General features: G+C 34.8%; 1 protein-coding gene across 2 annotated transcripts in view; it reads left to right on the top strand.

The window, feature by feature from the left end:
• The window catches only part of DYNC2H1 (dynein cytoplasmic 2 heavy chain 1), a 414,726-nt gene that overhangs the window by 191,924 nt on the left and 199,400 nt on the right, over positions 1-23,402 (top strand). Inside the window, exons 63-70 of one of the 2 annotated variants that reach the window (XM_036745230.1) lie at positions 1,091-1,200; positions 3,596-3,616; positions 4,427-4,525; positions 6,736-6,859; positions 9,355-9,518; positions 10,982-11,101; positions 11,602-11,736; positions 22,811-22,954. In XM_036745230.1, coding sequence (XP_036601125.1) covers positions 1,091-1,200; positions 3,596-3,616; positions 4,427-4,525; positions 6,736-6,859; positions 9,355-9,518; positions 10,982-11,101; positions 11,602-11,736; positions 22,811-22,954 — 917 coding nt within the window. The remainder of the gene's footprint in view (positions 1-1,090; positions 1,201-3,595; positions 3,617-4,426; positions 4,526-6,735; positions 6,860-9,354; positions 9,519-10,981; positions 11,102-11,601; positions 11,737-22,810; positions 22,955-23,402) is intronic. The other variant, XM_036745232.1, reaches the window with a different exon arrangement.

The raw sequence follows: 23,402 nt of genomic DNA, 5'->3' as shown, positions 1-23,402 counted from the left end.
TTCACTAACATTGCTACTATCCTGGTCAAAAACCCTTGCCACCTCGCACCTATATGATAACATATACATGGTTGGTCTTCTCGCTACAGTTCTCTTCTTTCTCCAGGCCATCATTCACTCATTTGTTAGACTGGTCTTTTTAAAGTGCAGGTCTGACCACAACTCCGCTCTTCAACGAACTCTAGTATCTTCCTATCACTTCCAGAATAAAATATAAAATCCTCACTTTGTCATTCAAAGTCCTTCATAACCTGTTGTCCAGACCCTACCATATACTTTGCATTCCAGTGACACTGGCATCCTTATTTTTCCTAATTTGTCAAGTTCAGCTGATGTGGTCACTTTTCTACAAGAGGGTTTCTCACCCACCCCATCCCTACCAGTTGCTAATACATCCCACACAAAATTGCCTTGTATTTGTTTTGTATATAATTAGTAACTTATATGCTCCCAGCTCTAATAGAATGTAAGCTCTTTGAGGGCAAGGACTGTATTTTTTCTTTATATCTTCAGTGCCTAGCACAGTATCTGGCACACAGTAAGTGCTTAATAAATACTAGTTGTTTACTTTTTTGATTTCCCTGTAGTATACCTGTGGCAAAGGATAATTATGAGCATCAAATGAGATGGCATATATAAAGTGCTTTGCAAACCTTAAAGCATTATGTCAGTGTCGGATATTATTACATTATTAAATACTCTAAATAATTCAAATTTTGCGTATTTTTATGTGACCTTTAGAACTACTGGCAACTGTAAGGTTCCCACCTTCTGTATTAAAGATTGGAGTTGGATTTCAGGAAACAGTTGATGACTATGCTTAGAGCTTTTTGAGAACAGAAATGTTTTGTAGATATGAATTTACAATCTTAATTTGTATGATTTCTTTGGTGATCTGCTGGGCTTCAACATGCATATTTGAAAAATATGAAAATTTCATATCTTTAATATTTTTGCCTAATTATTTGCTCAATAAGCAGTTATATTATTAGAACTTTTACATTCCTGCATTTAAGGTTGCTTTATTATCTTCTTAGTTGTAGTATGAGGTGATTTTCATGATTTATAATTGATACTTTTAAATTTCCAGAATTCGATTTGAGAAGGTTTCTTTGTACTGAGAGTGAGCAACTCATTTGGAAAAGTGAAGGCCTACCTTCAGATGATCTTTCAATAGAAAATGCTCTTGTTATCTTGCAGGTAATTAATTCATTTTGTTTTTCTTTAAAAGTATCTTCTTACTACCTGTATTGTAGGTCTTTTTCCCCTTCCACAGTCAGTCCCACAAATTTTCTTAAGAGTTTGTGCTTTCATTGTTAACATCTTAGTACATAAAGTTCCCTCCCATCCCACTCCTGGGAATGAAGGGGAAACAAATGAAGAAAACAAACTTGCATGTGGATTTTATGATAAAACCATCCTTTCTTCTAACCACTTATTTTTCAGACACTGCTTTAAATTATTAAATGAATAGAATAAAAAATTTTGTACCATTTTATGTGTTCATTTTCTTTGTGTTGCTATTTATAAATCTAAATGACCTCGTCATCTTGATAACAAAAGATTAAAAGTTAAATTTTCTAATAAATTGAAAGCTAAAGCCTTCTGTGGCAGAGTAGGTCCCATATTTCTTCTATCATGTTCTCTGTTAATATTAGATAATATCTTTGACTTCTTTTAATCCTTAATTGCCGTTCCACTTTTTATGTAATGTCTCTTCCTTCCCTAAGCAGGCAGATGAGAGGAGCCAAATTTTGGGGTCTTGGCCAGAAAGGACAGTGAAAATCCTGCGAACTGATATTTATAATGATGATTTTTCACATAGTATCTATGTTTTCTAAAAGTCATTGTTTGTAAAATGAAAATTTAGTCGACTTGTTAAAAAACACTAAAAATCATTTGGTATTTTAAAACACCATGTGCAAGATTAAGATGAACCAATCTTAAATTTTTCATCATTGACTGCTCTCTTTTGTCTGGGATAAGTGTATTAGATAAATGGGAGTTAATCCTCTGAAACAATTTCCTTGATTTTTCTTTTTCTGAATTTACTTTTCTATTCCCCAGTGTCAATCTGTGCTTCCTTTTCCTCTTTCTTTTGTCTTCTTTTCTGACTTTCATTGCCTTCTAAGTTTAAAACTACAGGGGAGAATAAGATAAAAAAGAGAGATAAAATGCAAGCATGGAAAACCTGCAGCCTCAAGTCCATGTGACCTTCTGGATCTTTTAAGTGTGGCCCTTTGACTAAATCCAAACTTCACAGAACAAATCCCCTTAATAAAAGGATTTTTTTCTGTAAAACGTGAACTCAGTCAAAAGCCTGCACTCGAGGACCTAGAGGGCCACATGTGGCCTCAAGTTCACAGGATCCCCACCCCTGTCTAGTGACTTAAATGCTTTCTTTTTGGTAACCTGTAAATCTTGGAAGCATTGAAGACTAGCCTCCCCACAGGCCAGTGTTTATCACTGTTAGTTTAATTGGCTATACTTTTAATTATTAGAAATGACTTGCAGAATATAACTTCCTTATTGGCAAATGCACAATTTTACTTATATTCTGATTTTGATTCCTCTTTAGCTTGCATTTAACAAGCATTTCTCTTCATCATGATTCAGACTAGAAAGATAAATTCATTCCATACTAGAAAATTGTATGCTTTTTGATATCTGTTATTTGTTTCTCTACTATCCTTAAAGTATCCTTAAAGTTCCTTTTCCTATTTCGGCAATCCTAGAAAATACTCACTTGTAGTTTTAAGAAATATTTTTACGTACTCCCATTGTTATCCCACAACAAAGTATGTAAGAGATTAACTTGTAGAAAATGTAATTTATTTACTACGATATGCAGTAATTTGCTTTTAACATATAACCTTGTAATTTCAATCACTTTTTTTGTTGAAGACATAGATAATTTAAAAAATTTATTTTTGTTATTTTAATTATATTGATCTACAGTATTGAATATTTATTTTGTATTTATTACTGTAAATGACTTCACACCATTTGTTTACAATTGCTGAGCTAAGTGATTTTGGGGAATTTGTTAAGGTGACAAGCTTTGTTATTGATGCAAGTTTGCAAGTGAAATAGGAGGAATTTCATTGAAATAAATTTCATTTTAATACCAATAATCTAGTCCTAAACTCTGCTCTAGAAGGGTTTTATACTTCACAGTAGGCAAACCTATTGGTAGTTTAATAGTCCAATAACAAATACCATAAATTTGGTTATTACTGTCACCACAGTACTTACTATAAATTAGATCTTTAATAATAGACCAACTATGCTGTAAAGTAATTCAGGGGAAATTTTGACTGAGAAGACATAGCTAGATGAGATTTTTTTTTAAATTCTACAATTACTTTTAAAATGCAGGTGTTATAAGAGCAGAACATAACTTTGAAGGAATGGTACATAAGAGTGGTTTTGATGAAGTGGGAAGAAAAGAGAGTCAGAAGGATGGGAAATCAGTAATGGCTTTTAAATCAAATAGACATTTTTGGGCATAAACTTGCAAGTACTTTATGAAATATTGAAAATGTTTTCTTTGTTATTTAAATAATCTTTACCTATTTTTGTTTTACTGCATCAGATCATTGCTTTGAAATCATGGGTAAGAATGATTTTTTTTTAAACTCTAGTTGCTTTTGTGTTTAACCAAAGATGTGGTAGATTAGATAACATGTTATTTAGTACTAGTGTGAAATTAGTTTAATAATACTGTAGCATCATGGAGTTGCAAAGTTAATATGCTTGTATGAAAAGAACTAACATTTGTGTTGGAATGATAACAAGTTAAGCCTTCAGGAATGAAGTTAGGAGTGAATTATTGTTAGCAGTATCAAGGAGCCAGATTCAGGTAGCATCACTATTTATTTTTGGCAAATTTTTAGTGATTAATTTATTTTTCTTTGTGATTTCTGTGACTATAAATCTGACATCCTTAAGCTAGGAGTTCTCTGATGTGAAACTAGGGACTAATTTTTCTCATATATTTATTTTGAATATGCCCAATTAGAATAGAATAGTCCTAGAGTTCTGGTTTAATTTGTTTTAAGATGAAGCATCTAGGTCAAGTGGTAGACTTTCGAGCTCTGTCTTTGCATAGTTCCTTTGTTCACTAACAATTGTCATTTGAAGATTGCTAATGTTAATTTAATTACTGCACTTACCATGCAATCAGGATTGTTGCTTTGCAAGCTTTTGGGCTTTCCTTGGGAAGTTGTTAAATATATGTTTCATTCTGTGTCCCCTTTCTTCTTTCCCTTTGGCTTATTGCTTTTCCCTAGCTCAGCATTTTGGGGACCTCTGAAACTTGAGAGACACCTGAATTTCCTATTTATAATTTTCAAACTGTTTCTTTTAAAATTTTGACAGAATATGTATTGTTTATATTTTTATATTGTTTTTGTTTCTTAACTAGAGTCGAGTTTGCCCATTTCTAATAGATCCTTCTTCCCAAGCGACAGAGTGGTTAAAGGTACATTTAAAAGAATCATGTTTGGAAATTATTAACCAACAGGTAAGTATTCTCTTATTACTTATAACAATTGATTCCTTTAGAGGCACATAGATAGTACAGTGGATAGAATACTGGGCTTGGAGTCAGGAAGACCCAAATTTAAATCTAGCCTCAGACACTTAACAACTGTTTGATGTAGGGCAAGTCACTTAACCTCTGTCTGCCTCAGATTTCTTAGCTATAAAATGGGACTCATAATAGCACTCACCTCGCAGGGTTGTTGTCAGTCTTAAATGGCGTAATATTTGTAAAAGTGCTTAAGTACAGTGTGTGGCACTGGCCCATCCCACGTGCTGTGTAAATACTTACTTCCTCCTTTCCTTCCTTTCCATCCCCTTCCCATTGTCAACTTTGGAATTTTTCAAGTAAAAAACTAAAGCATAGTATGATTAAGGAACTTGAAGAGCTCACACAGTTATTAGAGTTGGGATAATAAAGAATTAAGATTTCTTGGTTGTCATCCTGTCTTATTACACTGTCTCTTATTACTCCATGTTACCTCATTGTAGCAACATGACAAACACTAGACAGCTCGTTATAGAATATTCTGTGTTATCTAGTCTAAATGCTAACCAAATTAATCTATATATCCAGCTTCTGTGACATCAAGGGTTTGTTGCAGATCAATCCCAACTTATAATAGTAGATGAATCGTAGAGAGTTGTGTGAGTCTCAAGAAATTAGCCCAGTAACTTGTTCATGGTCACACAGTAAGTGTCAGAGGCAGCATTTGAGCCAGGTCTTCCTCACTCCAGATCTAGCATTTATTGCCGATGTCAATTTTTTTTTTCATTGTCATTGATCAAATATTTTTGTTCCATGGAGTCATGGCATTTATTCAATGCATCATAAATGTCCAATTAAATACATTTTTATTATAATATCAATAAAAATAGGAAAAGAACAAGGAGGCCTTGAGCATCACAGTCTATTATTGCTTCAAAACTATTCTGTTGTACCTGATAGTAAAAATCACTGCAGCATGCTCGGGCAAAAATGGAATTCAAATAGAACAAGCACAAGTAGGACTTAGTGTGGAACAAAAACAATACTATGTTATAATACTTCCCCTAGTATATATACCATACTTACCACAAACATTTCATTAAATGTAATTTTATCTTTCCTTTATTTTCATGACACCTCATGTTCTTGCTCTTAACTAGAGTTGCACAGAAATATCAGAGTTAATGAGCTGTCTAGTTGATTGAATAATTGATCTATGATGAGATCATCACTGTGGATCCTTCTAATGGTGCTCATCATAATCATCTTTTCCTTCTGCGCAGCTTTTATTCATGTCTACCTTTTAATGATTCCTCTCTAGGGTTCCATCTTTTTAACAATAGTATCCTTCAGGTAATGCCATATGGATACCATCACAGAATACCATATACTCTAAAGAATGGAATTTTGAGGAGCCTATGATATACAAGATGGGTCATAACAATGGAAATTTGCATGAGACAAATGATGTTAAAGTTATTAATAGATATCTTTACTAACAAGAACAGGAGGTGACACTGGTCACATAGTGAGAACAAGGGAGGTAGACAGCTTAGATGCTCCATTAGTAAAAACTAGCAAGAGATGTAGATGAATGGCTCTAGAAGTGACTGGAATTAGAGCTCAGAGTCCAAAAGTCTCTCTCCACATTGGTTTCCATTTCAGAGTGATAGTAAACCCTGATCAAATGACTGCGTTTAGGGATTCTCGTTTCCCATTTTCATAATGGAAAGAAAATACATCTTATTCTTTTTAGAGGAGTTGAACATATTATTATTACAAAGAAAAGATCATTGGAATTTATCTTTCCTTTACCCCCAATATTTGATTTTTGGAGTAAGCAAAATAACTGAGTAACCATTATCTATAAAACCTGAGGAGAGAATTGATTTAATATTTTAATATTAATGTTGAGTCCCAACATTGGTAGCCAGCTGAAATGTTATTTGAGTACTTGCTTTAAATTCCACACCGAATTCCTTTAATGTCTTTGTTTAAGTAAATTATTGATGATGACAATTTGTTTGATAATTTATCCAGCTACAATTATTTCATTGTCATGTGATCTAATTATATAAATAATGTATGTCATTATTTTATAAATTCACATTTAAATACATTTATACTAAAAATAAGAATGATGTAACCTATTGAAAAATATTAGTGTAATAATAAAATAACATTCTTGTCTTTTACTTACTCAGGACAGCAACTTTATCACTGCTCTTGAGTTGGCAGTAAGATTTGGGAAAACGCTTATTATACAGGAGATGGATGGAGTAGAACCTGTTTTATATCCACTGTTGAGAAAAGATCTTGTTGCACAAGGTAAATTCTTGACAATTTCCTTGGGATTATTCTGTTAGGAAGTTCAGAAATAATTAACTCAATACTTTATCCTTCTTTTGCTTTTTGTCTTTTTAATGAAAAGAGGTATGTAAAATAGCAGAAGGATGCCTTCTTTTTCTACTTTCATCAAATTTTTATAAAGAACAACTTACGACAGTCTTAAAATACAAATTTTAATATAAATTGTGGGAAAGTTTTTCATCTTGATAATTACACAACATTTTTATTAGGACCTCAGAAGTTAGTATTTTTGTACAGGGGAAAATTATATTTATTTGAGCTATAGAGTCTATGTACGTTAAGTGTATTGTTTCTATTTACTTCTTTTTAATTCCTGTTTGTTTCAGGGAATATAGCAAACTTTTATTTCATATTTTCATACTGAAACATAGCACTGTTTGCTTGTTTGATCTGTTATTTATAGGAAGCCAAAGTCATTCTGTAAAGAAAGCATCAGCCCAATTTTTCTTTATCTCTACAATATCAATAATTAGATGTAGTTAATACCATGTTTCATGACAAAAATGGTTGGAGTGACAGTGTGATGTGATTGGTTTCCATTCAATTTCAGACCTAGTAACATGTAAAGACAGATCTAGAAAGAAATTCATATGCACAATAGAAAAATACAAATAGAAGTTGCCAAAATTTTAATTGGAAAATGAGTATGAAATCCATTTTAACTTTAATATTTAAATTATTTTTTCTTTGGAATATTTTGATGGACATGCCCCTAGCCAGGATGTTGATGGCTAGCCTTGAACCTTCTAATTTCCCACCTTCATCAGTAATCTCCTGCCTGGACTCATTCTCCAGTGGTTTACATACTCTTGTTACTCATATTCTTCTCATCCCAGTGACATTAAACTCCTGATTATCCAAGAAGAAAGCTTCCTTCCTTATTTCAGCTGTCTTTTTCTTTGTTCCCATACATCTCAACCCAACCCAACCATTTGTCCCACTCTAGATCTGCCTATCCCTTTAATTGTGACCTCTGGAATCCTTTCCCCATAATTAACAAGTATAATTTTATTTTAAACTACTTCCTCTCTTTCTCCTAGCCCTCACTGAATCTTTGGTTTACTTTACTGTATTCGTGCATTTCATTATATAGCTCCCTGACTGACTGATTTTGGTAATCCAGTTAGAATACTCCTTGCTCTGCATTGGTACTTCTAGACTCTCCTTATAGCCCCCATCAGTCATTGATATTCATGCAATTTCAGTTTGTCATGCAATCCAGATCTTGGTGACCATTATACTTCAGGACATTTCCCATCTTTCTCAATAAGTTCATGGCCTGGCTAACAGTCTCTGTCTCCCTCCAGCTTCCATTTTGATGCTAGGTAATTTCATTGTACATGTTGATATTCCATAACATCCCATAACTTTCCAGTTTCTCATTATACTCACTTCCTGTGACCTACTTCTCTGTTCTATCACAGATACACACAGGGATGGTTATATCCTTGATTTTGCCATCAACTGCAAATATTGTATTTCCACATCCAAGATCTAAAAAATTCCTTTTTCTTCCTAACCCTACTCTTCTTCCTCACTGTGAACTCTAATCCCTCTACACTAGAATTTCCCCAATTTATCACTTCCTCTCTATGATCTCATCACATCTCAGTCTTGACCCTTTGGTGAACCGGTTCTTGTCCACACCATCTTCTGATCTTGAATTTACTGTACCGTTGACTTCTTGCAAATCATACCTTAACCACCCCTATTTCTGGTCACTCCCATAATCCTCCTCCTCCAATCTTACTTTCAGAATTTGTGAAATCATTCCTACTAGATCCACTACAAATTTATTTAACTTCAACTGGGACATTACAGCAACAAGATAATCCTGCAATCTAACAGACACAATGCCTATTCCAAACCCTCTGTCCTCAGGCTTCCCCCAGTACCCCCTGGCATTTCAGTCAGTAAGCATATTTTAAGATTTACTATGGGTGAGGTAGTGTGCTAAGCACTGGGGATACAAAGAAAAGCAAATTGCCCTAAAGGAGCTCAGGTTCTAAATGACTGTCATCTGAGGATCTCACCTCATCCTTGACCTAGTGCAAATCACATAACCTTTTTAAGCCTCTCTTTTCTGGTTTGTTAAAAAAATTTTAATTATTAACCTCAAAGTTTTCATAAGAAAAAGTGCTTTGTAAACTTTAAAGTATAATATAAATGTTCAACCGTTTAATGCCAAGCGTCACTTCAAGATCTTTTAGCAAATAAGAGTATTTTGAACATAAATTTTTATTACATACAGTAGTACAAGTTAATACAGAGTTCTGTTTAATTCTCACTTCATTCTTTTATTGGATAATGCCTATAAATGCTTATAGAAGTAAGCTATGTACTCATAAACTGTCTTAAATATATTTACTTGTTAATGCTTGTGTAATCATATTAATGTGCTTTAGCAAAATATAGAACAAAGAATAACCTTTTGTCTTTTTAAAAACAAATAGGTCCACGTTATGTTGTACAAATAGGTGATAAAATTATTGATTATAATGAAGACTTCCGCCTATTTCTCTCAACACGAAACCCAAATCCTTTTATCCCACCTGATGCAGCTTCCATTGTTACAGAGGTTAACTTTACAACAACAAGAAGTGGATTAAGAGGACAGGTATGAATGCTCCAATCATCTACTTTAGGGCATTTGGAGAACTCTACAAGAATGACTTTAGATGTTTGAGATACACACGTATACACACACACACACACACGTATATATATTATATATACATATATTTACATATATATGTGTGTGTATATATATACATATATATGCATATATACATATATATATGTATGTGTGTGTGTATATATACATATATATATACACATACATTTAGATTATAGGTTTTCAAAATATTTTGTCAACTCTTTGCCAGTTTAGGCCTGCAGTTTTTTATTCAAATTATACTTGTAAATGAAAATAAAACTTTCATTTCCATTTCAGTTTCCATCTCTAACAAGCCTTAAAAGGCAATTTCAGTGAAGCTAAAATTTCCTAATTTCTTCTCTTTAGTCTGACTGTATTACATTATACTTATTCTGTTATGCCATTAGTTAGGCCTATTTGTCAGGCCATTGGAAAATGCATTACAATGGGAGGAACCCCAGACTTCGAAGTTCCAGGTTCAAGTCTTCATTCTCATGTTTGTTGACTGTTACAAAGTTGCTCTCTTTTGTACTGTCTGCCTCACAAGGAGACTGTCAATCACTGGATGACTGTAACTAACAGTAACATAAAATTCTAATTTAGCTGTTTTTTGAATATGAATATGACTTTTCTAGGTTAAACTTCACATTTTAAATGCTCCTCTGTTGATTTTTCTTATTTTTTTTTTAATATGGAAGATATTTCAGTTGATGTTAAGCTTTATCCTGGTTATTTGTTTCCTTCACAACATTCCTTTTTCCCAAAATTTTACTTTGTCTGATGGCCCATGTCTGTTTTATTGAACTTTATGTTTTCTTCACTTTTTAAATTAAATATATTTTCTTCTATCATGTATGACTGTGAACATATTTCTAAAATAAGCATTTATGTTTTGTTGGTGATCTTTGTATAAACAAGATCATATATATTTAATAGAAGAAAACAACTCCCAAGTTTTACAAAATTAATTCACTAAATTGCTTTTTTCTCTGCCAAAGAGCTATATAAAAATTGCTGCAATAGTGTTTCTATTTAGTTTTTGTGTATCAAAAGCTAAGTGAAGATCTTTATAATACTTCCTTTGTAGTTATTCTTTTTAATGTTGTCATCTCAACATTTGGTATTAATTTAAGAAAATGAATGCCCACCACTTTTATGATGCTGTTTTGCTTCATTTTAGTATGTTGATGACAGTATCTGAAGAACTAACATTATATTGAGGATGAACTAATTAATATTTTAATAACTTCTATAGAGTTTAAAACAAATATTTCAGCTATTCTCCTGCTTATTTTCTCCTTTTTAAGTAATTTATATGTATTGAGAAAGAAAATATTATATTTTCAGAAATAATTTTTAATGCTTGGTAAACAAAATACAGGTAATATTAGAGGAAAACACTTTTTAATAAACTTTTCTTTAAGCTTTTGGCTTTAACTATTCAACATGAGAAACCAGATCTGGAAGAGCAAAAAACAAAACTACTACAGCAGGAAGAAGACAAAAAAATACAGCTAGCTAAACTTGAGGAATCACTTTTAGAGGTAAAATTTAAATACTTGACTTGAAAGTTTAAGTAGCTTTACCTTTTGTGGGGTTTGTTTTCTCTCTCTTTTTTGATATGGTGGTTTTTGATTTCATTAATTTCTTTTGACATGTTTTTGGTTATTTCGGAGTCAGATTAAATGTGAATAATTAGTATTTTAGTATATACTCAACGCTTCCATACATACTAGGCAGTATGAGAGATTCAAAGAATTTGAGACTTGGTCAAAGACATTAAAGAACTTATATTATTATTGGAAAGACAGAATAACCCATGACACAATTTGATGATGGCATAAAATCAATTTATCCAAGTGCTAAATTAGTGGTTTTAGGGTTTGACCAATACATAAACCCCTTCATGAAATTGAATATATAATATGCTAACAAAAAAATAAAATGAACCTGGGTAATTTACAAAACCATGTTGAAATTTATTTTGTCTTAATTTAAATTTGGAATGTATGTGCATGATCTTTAACTTTGGCTTTTAACACAGACACTTGCTACATCCCAAGGCAATATATTGGAAAATAAAGATTTAATTGAATCCTTGAATCAGACCAAAGCAAGCAGTGCACTTATTCAAGAATCACTTAAAGAATCTCACAAACTTCAAGTTTCCCTTGATCAAGTAAGTCTATTTTGGCCTGTTTTATGCAATATTTCTAAATATTTAGTTGACTTAGGCAACTATTTTAGCCTCATACCTGAAAGACTGTGCCAGAAAGTTGTATCATAATGTTGAGAAATTCAGCGCTGCTTTCCTAATAGACAACATAGACTACAAAATGATGCAAGGCAGAAATATCCTAGCTTTGCTGTCAGACCAGATAGTCTCGTTTATATACTGTTTGGTTGTTTGCTTCATAGATGAGTGCAGACTTTGGGAAACCTCTGCTTTAATCAAAGATTATGCATCAACATAGATACCTGCCCTCAAGTTACCTGAACCTTTTGGCAATTTGGTAGTGACTAAAGAAAATGTGTGCAAATTTGCATAAAAGATATTTTTTCCCTCATTCCTTTTATTAGTAGTGGTGATATTAGCAACATATAACTGCTTAAACAGTAAAAAATGATAGTGTCTTTTGGGATGGGAATTATTGTACAACCTAATGGAATCCTCATTTTTTTCAATGCCTAGTTTAGGTCTGATCTTGTCCTTCTTTTATTTCCACAACTGGAGGTAATCTCTAGAATTCTACTAAAATTTACCATATTGCTGGGAGTAAACCTTATTTTTGAAATTAATTTTGAATTTTGATATAGTTATCTTTATACAATGTTTATCTCTCCCACTAAATTATAGCCTTTTTGAGGATGGGTTTTACCTGTTTTGAATTCCATCTTATTTCAACTTTGCTTCCTTAGCAAATACTTTGCTCATAGTAATGGGTACCTAGTAAATGGTTGTTCAGTTGAATTTAATACAGTTACACAGCATTAATCTAGACTTGTGAAAGAATGAGATCATATGGATGAGTGAATTTTACAGTTTATACATTAAAAAAAGCAAACACAGTTTAGCCTTTCCATAATTACAGATCCCATTTATTTGGCAATAATTTAAGACTTTAGGAATTTTTTACACATTCAGTGCAGCTTACCCCCTATATTAACTGGCACAGACATAGCTTATTTTTTTGTGTTGTTTCTGCTGTCTCTCACTCCTGCTGCTACTCAGTGCTTCTGCCAGACACTTGTATCTCCTTCTTCAGTTCAAATTTATTAGTTGCTATAAACTTAAGAGAACTGGGAATTGTCAATGGAACAGGGATTAGCTGAACTTTCACAATAAAAACCTTAACTGTATGCACAATATAGTTCCTTAGATGTGACAATCTGAGGGTGTTTCCATTCCTTTCATACATAGTAAAATGTATGGCCTTTGATAGAAATTGTTCTCCCTGGTCTCAGACTTTGTCCCTTGTCCTTTCTTTTCTTGACTGTTGTGAATATTTGGAATTCCCAGAAGTCTTACTACTGGCCAAGTGAAGTTCTACTGTTGTTTTAGTCTTCAAAATACACTAGTGCAGGTGGACAACAATTTCTAATATAAAAATTCTGTATATTTTTTACCCATTACTCCTTTTGAGTAAAACATCAGAGACATTGCACTGCATGTGGACTAACATTACAGTCTCCAGTATGCTGCATGAGGAAGTAGAAGTAGAAATTGCCTTAAAAATTTAACAATGCTGAGACGTTGCAATCCACTAAAATCCTTCCTCAGACCAACTGTTGTTTAATAAGGCCTTCTTGATCTTAAACTTGTGAAGTCAATTTTTTTAACTCGTAGAAGACTACGTGTTAAACTTTGTCTTATTATATTTGTCCCTTTGTTCTAGTTTGTCAAAATAGTTTATATGTCATCTATTATGTTAGTTCTCCTTTTGTGTTGTCATCTGAAAATTTGATAAGGATGCCATCTATGCTATTATTCAAGTCATAATAAAAAATGTTCACGATACTGAGGCAAGATCACATGACTGGGGCATTCAACTGGAGGCCTCTGTCCCAAATGACATTGATTCAGTAATAACTACTCAGGGGTCTTCCTTTACTAATCTCCATGAATTAGTGTTGGTTACCTAGCACTTAACCCTTCCCCTGCCATCACTACCTGCTTTCTTTTTTCTGTCCCAGCCCTACTCTTTCAAATACATATCTAATTCTGCCCTCCAGAGCCCGCATTCCATCATTAATAAACTTTTATTTATCCTATCATACTTCTTCCATCTTCTTGTACTCATAGAAAATAATGCTGCCCTAGCTAACCTCTTTAGTACTAGATGTATCTTCTCTCATGCCCTCTAATTCAGCAAGTTAAGACAGACAGGCTTGGCCCTTGCTCCTTATGGCCACTTTCAGACTCTCCCTTGTCACAATCATTTAGCGCCCTCTCTGCTTATGAGATTCATTTCGTTTAAATGAATAGTTCCTGACTTTTTTGTGTCATAAACCTCTCTGGCAATCTGGTAAGGCTTTTAGATCCCTTCTCAGAATATTTTTAAATAATTGAAAGAAATGATAAATTTCAGTTACAGTTTAATGAAAATAAAGATGTAATTTAAAAAAAAATCCAAGTTCATGATCTCTTTGAAATCATCTCTTATTCTCTTCCCTTTGCTCTAATCTCTGAAAAAGTGGTTCTTCTTCTTGGCATGAATAACTCCTCTATTTAATGCTCATTTGCTCCTGTCTCCTCTGGTGGTTTGCACCTGAAATTATCCTCTTATCTTCAGGCTCTTTCCCTGTTAATCACAGTCAATAAGTTATTTATTAAGTGTCTCTTGCTGTTTGTCCTTCATTCTCAAAGAGTAGCATGACATCAGGAAGGTGATGCCATGACTTGCAAGTGAATTGGAAAGCGAGGAATGGCTGTGCAAAGACTCGAGCCTCACTTTCTCCTCTGGAGCCATCTGGGTCCAGTGGCAAGATATTAGGCATAGTCTGGGCCCTGGGGATACAAGTACAAAGAATAAAACAGTCCCTACTTTCAAGGAACTTAATGGGCAAGGGAACAAATTAAAAATGTGAAAGCGAAAATACAAAAAGTTCATAAATACTAATATATGAAAATATTTGAATACAAGATGGCTTTAGAGGCAGGACCCCAACAGTTGGGAGAATTAGGAAAAACCTCATGGAGACAGTTCTTGATCTACATCTTAATGGATGAGAGGCATTCTATGAGATGGAGGTAAAGAGGGAGTACATTCCAGTCATATGGGATGGCCAGTAAAAAAAAAAGCAGGAGGGTGGGGGTGGAGGTGGGCACAGTCATAGGAAATGGGGGGCTGTGGGTGAGGAACTGAAAGAAGATGAGTTTGGCTGAATTGCTAAGTGTGAGCCTGGGGGAGTAATGTCCAGAAAGGCTAGAAATACAGGTTAGGGCCTGGTTGTGAAGTATGAGACAGATAATACACAGGAGGCACTGGAGGCTTGGACTCCAGCCTCTAACAGGTTCGCTCTTGATCTGATCAGACAGGAAAAAGAGCTTCAAAGGGGTTAATAATAAGCTTCATTCTAGTCTAGTCTTCTCTAACACAATATTGCTGATAATGGAAGCACAATATTCCCTAATCACCCTTCTAGCAGGGACTGGCGAGAAGCGGGGGGAGGGAAGGGGCAACTACTCCTATGTCTCGATGGGGCCAGTCAAGACGGGTGCAACTTGTTCATCCCATAAAGTGTTCCCCTAAATCTCCGCAATCCTCAATGGGGGCTGGTTGAGGCAAAAACAAACTCCCCCCGCCAAGCCTTGATGGGGACCGACCAAGGCGCACAGCATCCCAGCTTGTGCATTCAACCATAAAGGTTCCCCAACTCACTGACCACTGCCCACCTGTTTTATAGGGCATCAGACAAAGAAGGCATATTGCCAGCAGTAGCTTCACAAGTTTATATCACCTCATCCCTATATCTCACTGTGCAGTCGCAGTGGATGTTTACAGTTTCAGCACACATGTTTATATTATTTATCCTTATATAATGCTATGCAAATGTGGTAGAGATGTTTTGAACCATGAGCTTGGGAACTCATATCTAATACTTGGGAAACAAAGATTGTTATGGCCACGGATCCTGGGAAACTGAGGTTGTTATGGCCATAGATCCTGGGAAACTGAACTCTTAAGAAATAATAACAAAAATCCACTTTACACACACTAAAATCCACCTTACTTACACTAGAATTCACCTTGCTTACATGAAGTAAACAAGGCAATTTATGTTTTATTCTAGAGGCAAAAAGAAGCAACTAGAAACGATAAAGTAAGGAAGTGATGTCGTTATAAGTGTGCTTAAGGAAAATCACTTTGGCTGCTGTGTACAAGATGGATTAAAGTGTAGAGGGAATTTAAGGCAGGAAGACCAATTAGGAGGCTATTGTAATAATCTAGGCAAGAGGCGTTGAGCACCTGAGCTAAGGCTGGGTGAGTAGAGAGTAGTCAGGTGTAAGAGATGTTGTGAAGGTCTCCCATTGCTTTATTTTGGGTCCTCTTGCTTTCTCTATATATACCCTCATAAATGTCCCACCGTTCCAGTGTGTATGGATAATTCTCAGATCTCTCTATTTTTCTGGTCTTTGACTCATTAGCTCTAGTTCTTTGTCTATAACCGTACGTTTGTCATCCTCAATTAGCTGTCCCAAAGTTGTCTCAAACTCAACATGTCCAACACACAACAGATTTTCTTTCTCTCTAACTACCTGTCCTCCAGACTTTCCTATTTTTTGATGGTGCAGCAATCCTTCTAGTTCCCCAGGTTGCAACCTTGGAGTCATTCTCAAGTTTACACTGTTTTTCACTGTCCTAGGCCCCATTTTCAGTTAGTTTCCAAATCTTACTGTTTTTATCTCTGTACCTTGTCTTGCATTCATCCTTTTCTCTGTGCCCTTTTCTCTATAGCCACGACCTTATTTCAGGCCCTCAAATGATTGTGACAACCTCATCAGAGGACCTGTAACATTACAGACTGCTCTTTCTCCACATCTTCCACATAGATGCCAAAGTAATATTCCTAAATCAAAGTAATTGTGCCCTTTCTTGCCTCTGTGATTCATGCCTTTCTTTCTAGAATGATTGTACATTATTTCCTTTCATGTGATCTTTGTTTATTTCCTCTTCTCCTTTCTCAAAGAGTGAATGCCTGGAATATAGTTTTTATCTCTACACAGAATTGGCTACTTGGCCTTCCTTCCTCCTCCTGCTTCTGTGCCTTCAGACAGGGTCTTCCCCCAAGCCTGTGATGTGTATTCTTCTCTCCTTTGTCTTTTACAATTCCTTAGTTCCTCCTTAGGCTTAAGCCTGATCCCCTTGGTGCTCTTTTCTTCAAGTTATCATGTACATATGTATTTCTTTATACCTAGTATTCTTGATAGTAGGAGGTAGGTGGTTTAATTTTAATTTTATCTTTCTTTTCCCAGTGCCTAGAATAGTGCTTTGAATATTTTTCCCTCAGGATGAGGGAGGTTCTGGACCTGTTATTTCATCTGTCCAGGAAACTTCTAGTATAAGACTATGTTTCACCAATGCAGATTGACAATACATCTGTAATTTGTAATCTTAGAAAGTTGCCTGGGCCTCAGATGACTTTATACACAAATGAAAGAATCACACAACTAATATGTATCAAAAGCAGGACTTCAGCCCAGCTCTTCCTAATATAAAGGCCAACCGACTAATCATTATGCCAAATATTTTTCAGGTTGGATTGGCTTGATCTGGCTTGCTTTTGGTCTGGTACTTCAGTCAGTTAATTTAAGACCATTACAAAACCGTTTTAGATGTATTCTTGTTTAGTTGTTATCTATCTTTCTTTTCTATAACAATAGCATGAGATAATTTATCAAGTGCTTTGCGGAAAAAAGAGTCCAATCTAATGCATTTTCTTGATCCCCAGTTTAATCACTTTATTGAAAAAGGAAATGGAGTTTGGCATAGCTATTCTTTATGAAATTGTTTTGGCCTTTTGTGATTAGTGTTTCCTTTTCCAGAGGTTTACTACCATATCTTTAATAATATGTTCTAAAATTTTTTGCCAGGAAAAGAATTTTAGATCATTTTTCTACTATATAGTTTACAAATTCTTTGCCTTTCTTTTTAAAAAAATGAATTATTTTATTTTTTTCCCCAATTACATGTAAAAACAATTTTCAGCATTAATTTTTAAAAATTTTGAGATCTAAATTCTCTCTCTCCTTTCCTTTACTCCCCCCTCATTGAGAAGGCAAGCAGTTTGATATAGGTTATACATGTATAGTCATGCAGAACATATTTCCGTATTTGTCATGTTGTGAAAGAAAACACAGACCAAAAAAAAAACTAAGAAAAATAAAGTTTTTTTTTTAAAGTATGCTTTGATCTGCCTACAGATTCCATCAGTACTTTCTCTAGAGATGGATAACATTTTTCATCATAAGTCCTTCAGAATTGTCTTATTTCATTGTATTGCTGAGAATAGCTAAGTAATTCACAATTGCTCATTGTACAATATTGCTGTTACTATGTACAGTATTTTCCTGGGTCTGCTCGTTTCACTTTGCCTAAGTTGATGTAAGTCTTTCCAGGTTTTTCTGAAAGCATCTTGCTCATCATTTCTTATATCACAATAGTATTCCATCACAATCATATACTACAACTTGTTCAGTCATTTCTCAATTGATGGTCATCCCCTCAATTTCCAATTCTTTGCTTCCACAAAAAGAAATGCTGTAAATATGTGTTTTTTACATATGTACTTTACATCAGTTCATGTGAGTCTTTCTAAGTTTTTCTGAAAGCACCTGGTTTGTCATTTCTTATAGCATAATAATATTCCATTACAGTCAAATACCACAACTTGTTTTCCAGTTGATGAGCATCCCTTTGATTTCCAATTCTTTGCTACCACAGAAAGAACAGCTATAAATACTTTTGTACAAATAGGTCTTTTTCCTTTTTTTAAAATCTCTTTGGGATTAGACCTAGTAGTAGTGGTTTTGCTATGCATGGTTTTATAGCCCTTTGGACATAGTTCCAGATTGCACTCCAGAATGGTTGAGTCAATTCACAACTCTACCAATAATACATTAGTGTGTATTTCCCACATCTCCTCCAGCATTTGTCATTTTCCTTTTGATAGATATGGGGTGCTACCTCAGGGTTGTTTAATTTGGATTTCCCTAATCAATAGTGATTTAGAGCATCTTTCATATGACTGTAGTTAGCTTTGATTACTTCATTTGAAAACTGCCCATTCATATGTTTGACCATTTATCAATTGGGGAATGGCTCTTATTTTTATAAATTTGACTCAGTTCTCTATGTATTTGAAAAAATGAGGCCTTTATCAGGGAAACTTGTAAAATTTTGTTCAATTATGGTTACTGTGTATTTCCCTCCATCCTATTTTACCTCTGTCCATCCTCAAAAGTATTTTACTTCTGACTACCTCCTCCCCAAATCTTCGCTCCTTTCTATCAACCTCTCTCTCCCCCTTCCCCCCCCCCCCAACACCTTCTCCTACTATTTTCTTGTAGGATAAGATAAATTTCTATACTCAGTTAAGTGTGTGTGTCATTTCCTCTTTGAGGCAGTTCCAGTGAGAGAAAGGTTCAGGCATGCTCCCTGCATCTCTCCTATCTTCCCTTCTACTATAAAGTCTCTTTCATACCTCTTTTATTTGAGATAATTTATTCCATTCTACATTTCTCTTTCCCTTTCTCTTTCCCTTTCCCTTTTCCCTTTTCCCTTTCCCTTTCGCTTTCTCCCAGTGCATTCCTCTTTCTCACCCCTTTATTTTATTTTTTAGATATTATCCCATAATATTCACCTCACATCTGTACTCTATGTGTATATTCCTCACTGCCCTAGTAATGATAAAGTTCTTAGGAGTTACAAGTATCATCTTTCCATGTAGGAATGTAAATAGTTTAACCTTATTGAATCCCTTATACTTACTCTTTTCTGTTTATGTTTTTATGCTTCTCTTAAGTATTGTATTTGAAAGTCAGATTTTTCTATTCAGCTCTGGTCTTTTTGTCAGGAATGCTTCAAAATAATTTATTTCATGGAATATCTATTTTTTTCTCCTGAAGCATTATATTCAATTTTGCTGAGCAGGTGATTCTTTTTTTTTTTTTTTTTTGTAATCCTAGCTCCTTTGCCTTTTGGAATATCACATTCCAAGCCCTCTGATCCTTTAACATAGAAGCTGCTAAATCTTGGGTTATCCTGACTGAGGCTTCACAATATTTGAATTGTTTCTTTCTGGCTGCTTGCAGTATTTTCTCCTTGAACTGGGAGCTCTGGAATTTGGCTAAAATATTCCTGCATTCCTGGAAATTTTCATTTTGGGATCTCTTTCAGGAAATGATTGGTAGTGTCTTTCTATTTCTGTTTTACCTTGTGGTTCTAGAATATCAGGACATTTTTCCTTGATAATTTCTTGAAAGATAGATGATGTCTAGGCTCTTTTTTGAAATCATGACTTTCATGAAGGCCAGTAATTCTTAAATTATCTCTCCTGGATCTACTTTTCAGGTCAGTTGTTTTTCCAGTGAGATATTTCACATTTTCTAATATATTTTCATTTTTTAATTAATTTTTTGTTGTTTCTTGATTTCTCATGGAGTCATTAGCTTGCACTTGCTGAATTCTAATTTTTAAGGAATTATTTTCTTTAGTGAACTTTTGTACTTACTTTTATGTTTGTCCAGTTCTACTTTTTAAGGAGTTCTTTTCTTCAGTGAATTTTTGTACATCTTTTCCAGAGTGGCCAGTTCTACTTTTTAAGAAGTTAGTTCTTCTCTTCATTGAATTTTGTGATTCTTTTGCCATTTGACCTATTCTGTGTTTTAAGATGTTATTTTTTCAATAATTTCTTGTTCCTCTTTTACCAAGCTGTTGACTCTTTTTTCTTTGATTTTCTTGCATTTCTCTAATTCTTTTCCCAATTTTTCCTCTACCTTTCTTATTTTATTTTTAAAATCCTTTTTGAGCTCTTCTATGAATTCCTTTTGGGCCAGAGACCAATTCATATTTTTCCTTGAGGTTTTGGATATAGCAGTTTTTAATTCGTTGAGGCGTTCTGAGTTTGTGTTTAATCTCCCCTCTCACCACCATAGCTTTCTATGGTCAAGGGTTTTTTTTCAGTTCTTGCAAGGTGGTAAGATCTAATGAGAGGTATGTTTATTACTCTCCTGGCCTGTGATCGGGGCTGTGAGTGATCACAGGCACTCTTTTCTGCCCTGGAACTATGACCAGGATCCCTGCTCTGCTGTGCCAAGTTCTTGTGTGCTAGTGCTCCTCCTCACCTTGGAATTGCAACTCAGGACTGTGACCTGTATTGGTGTATGGGCAATAAAATCCTGCACCTGCTGCCCGCAGAGGGACCTTTGTAATCTCCTTCTGACCAGTTTTGTTACCTTTACCATTTGTAGGATGAGAGCTCTGGAAACCTCTGTTGCCAATTTAATTGCCCCCGAGGCCAGCTTCTGGCTTGCTGAGGCCAAGCCTGTTAGTGTCTTGATAGGGCTCTGCCTGCACTAGACTGCATTCTACTCTTACTCCAGTGTGACAGACCTTTTCTGCCAATTTAAGTTGTCTTGGGCTGGGAAATTGTTTCACTACATCCATTTATTGGTTCTGCTGCGCCCTCCCCCCCGAATTTGTTTTGAGGTGTTATTAAAGTTGTTTGAAGGGGAATTTGGGAGAACTCAGACAAGTGCCTCCCTTTTCTCTGCCATTTTGGTTCCACCCTGCCCCTGCACTCCCCTTTGTTTTCTTTCAAAAAAATTACATCATTTACCCTTTTCTAGTCCTTCAGTGGCTTGTTTCCCAGAATTTTTCTGTTATAATTTATAGTGACTCAGCAATCACATCTGATAGTACCTGAGGCTTGAGTTCATGCTGGCCTTGGTAGGCTTTTTGGCATTTGAAAACCTTTGCAATGTAGCTTCTTCCTGCCTTTCAAGTTTTCTTATGCTTCAGTCCTCTCTATGTACTCTGAGAACCAGATATATTGTCCTATTTACTGTTCCTTACATGACACACCATTTTGTTTTTTACTTATTTCATTTGTATTGTCTGTCCCCGTGTTTGGAATGCTCTCCCTCTTAATCTCTGTCTCCTAGTTTCCTTGGATTCTTCAAGACTCGACTCAAATTCCACATTCTGTAAGAGGCATTTCTTGTTCTGCTTTGCTGCCAGTCTCTTCTCTCCCATAATATCTTCTACTACATCTTGAATGTATTTTGCACTGTCTCCATTTACCAATGTGAGCTCCTTGAAGGCAAGGATTATCTTTTGGTTTTCTTTGTGTCCCTGGCACTTAGCATAGCACCTGGCATGTGGTAAGCCCTTAGTAAATACTTGTTGATTGACTAACAAGTCCCTGGCACTTAGCATAGCACCTGGCATGTGGTAAGCCCTTAGTAAATACTTGTTGATTGACTAACTAAAGATGTCCTAACAAGTACATCTGTCCCAGTGTATGGAAGAATATAAGGGGGATGCAGTGGGTTCTCCTTCACTGGGAGTTTGCAAGGTGAGAATGGCTGGGTGAGAACTTGTTAGTAATGCTGAAGAAGGGATGTGTCTTTAGGTAGGGGTTGAAATAGATGTGCGTTGAGGTTTTCCGACACTAAGATTTGGTGATTTTTTTTCCTGTTGCAGGCATCAACCTCCCTGATGAAATATAACTCTTAACTGCATCTTCATATAGCTGTATGTTGTAGTTCATTGAACTCTGAATCAGGAGACTTGTGTACTATTTGTCTTTCTTCTCAACTTTTTATTTGATTCTTTGTAAGCTTTTGTTGGCCTCAGTTTCCTCATTTTTTAAAAGAAAGGGTTTTTACTAGTTGATTTCTAAGGCCCCATATAATTTGAAAAATGCTATGGTCTTTTCTTTGGCTCAGACATACATAATGTAAGTTACATGGCAGATAGGACACTGTAGGAAGAGTAAGTTGCTTCAACTGGAATTGAACTCTAGTTACATCTCTGCTGCATGATTTGTTACATGCCCTTTAGTAAGTCTTTGGGCCTCAGTTTCTCATCTATAAAATAAAAGAGTTAGACTTAGTCATATGTAGCCCTTTTCATCTTCAGCATTCTATAATTATGTTAAATGGTAAAACATTGAGTAGCTGTTTACACAGTGGTCCTTAGGTGGCAGTAAAGTACTGATCTTGAGCTTTTTGCCTTTTTTATGCACAGGAAAGGGATGCCTATCTCCCTCTAGCTGAGAATGCCAGCAAGATGTATTTTATTATTTCAGACTTGTCTAAAATTAATAATATGTACCGTTTTAGTTTGGCCTCATTCCTTCGACTTTTCCAACGAGCTCTGCAGAACAAACAGGTATGTGACTTAACCTGAATCCAGGGGTACCATGATGAAATCACTCTATTTGTGATGCTTACCAACATTAAGCTGCTCTGAAAACTTTCATAGAAAGATGTAAAATCAATACAAATGTTGTCAGATTAGAGCATGTTACAGATCAAAACAATAAGTAAATAAAATTACTTTTTCTATAAATACAGTATATAATCCTGTCAGATAGTCCAGATTCAACTAAATATAGCTCATGCTAAAATATCACCAGAGTCCCAATATTTTTAAAATGTTGTATGTTTCCAAGTATTGTGAACAGTTATAGTAATTTCCTAGTCAAGCAGGTCACTTACCTTTTTGTTTGTTTGAAGAAATAATACTTAATGTTTTCATCAAAGAGTCATTTTTAAATTTCTGGTTTTTAAAGGAAGCAATGACAATGTATTTATTATTAATTGTTCCCCCACCAATA

The sequence above is a fragment of the Trichosurus vulpecula genome, chromosome 2 (assembly GCF_011100635.1).
Source record: "Trichosurus vulpecula isolate mTriVul1 chromosome 2, mTriVul1.pri, whole genome shotgun sequence".
Lineage (NCBI taxonomy): Eukaryota > Metazoa > Chordata > Mammalia > Diprotodontia > Phalangeridae > Trichosurus > Trichosurus vulpecula.
Note: the sequence above shows the minus strand (reverse complement) of the source record. Positions and strands in the feature narration are given on the sequence as shown.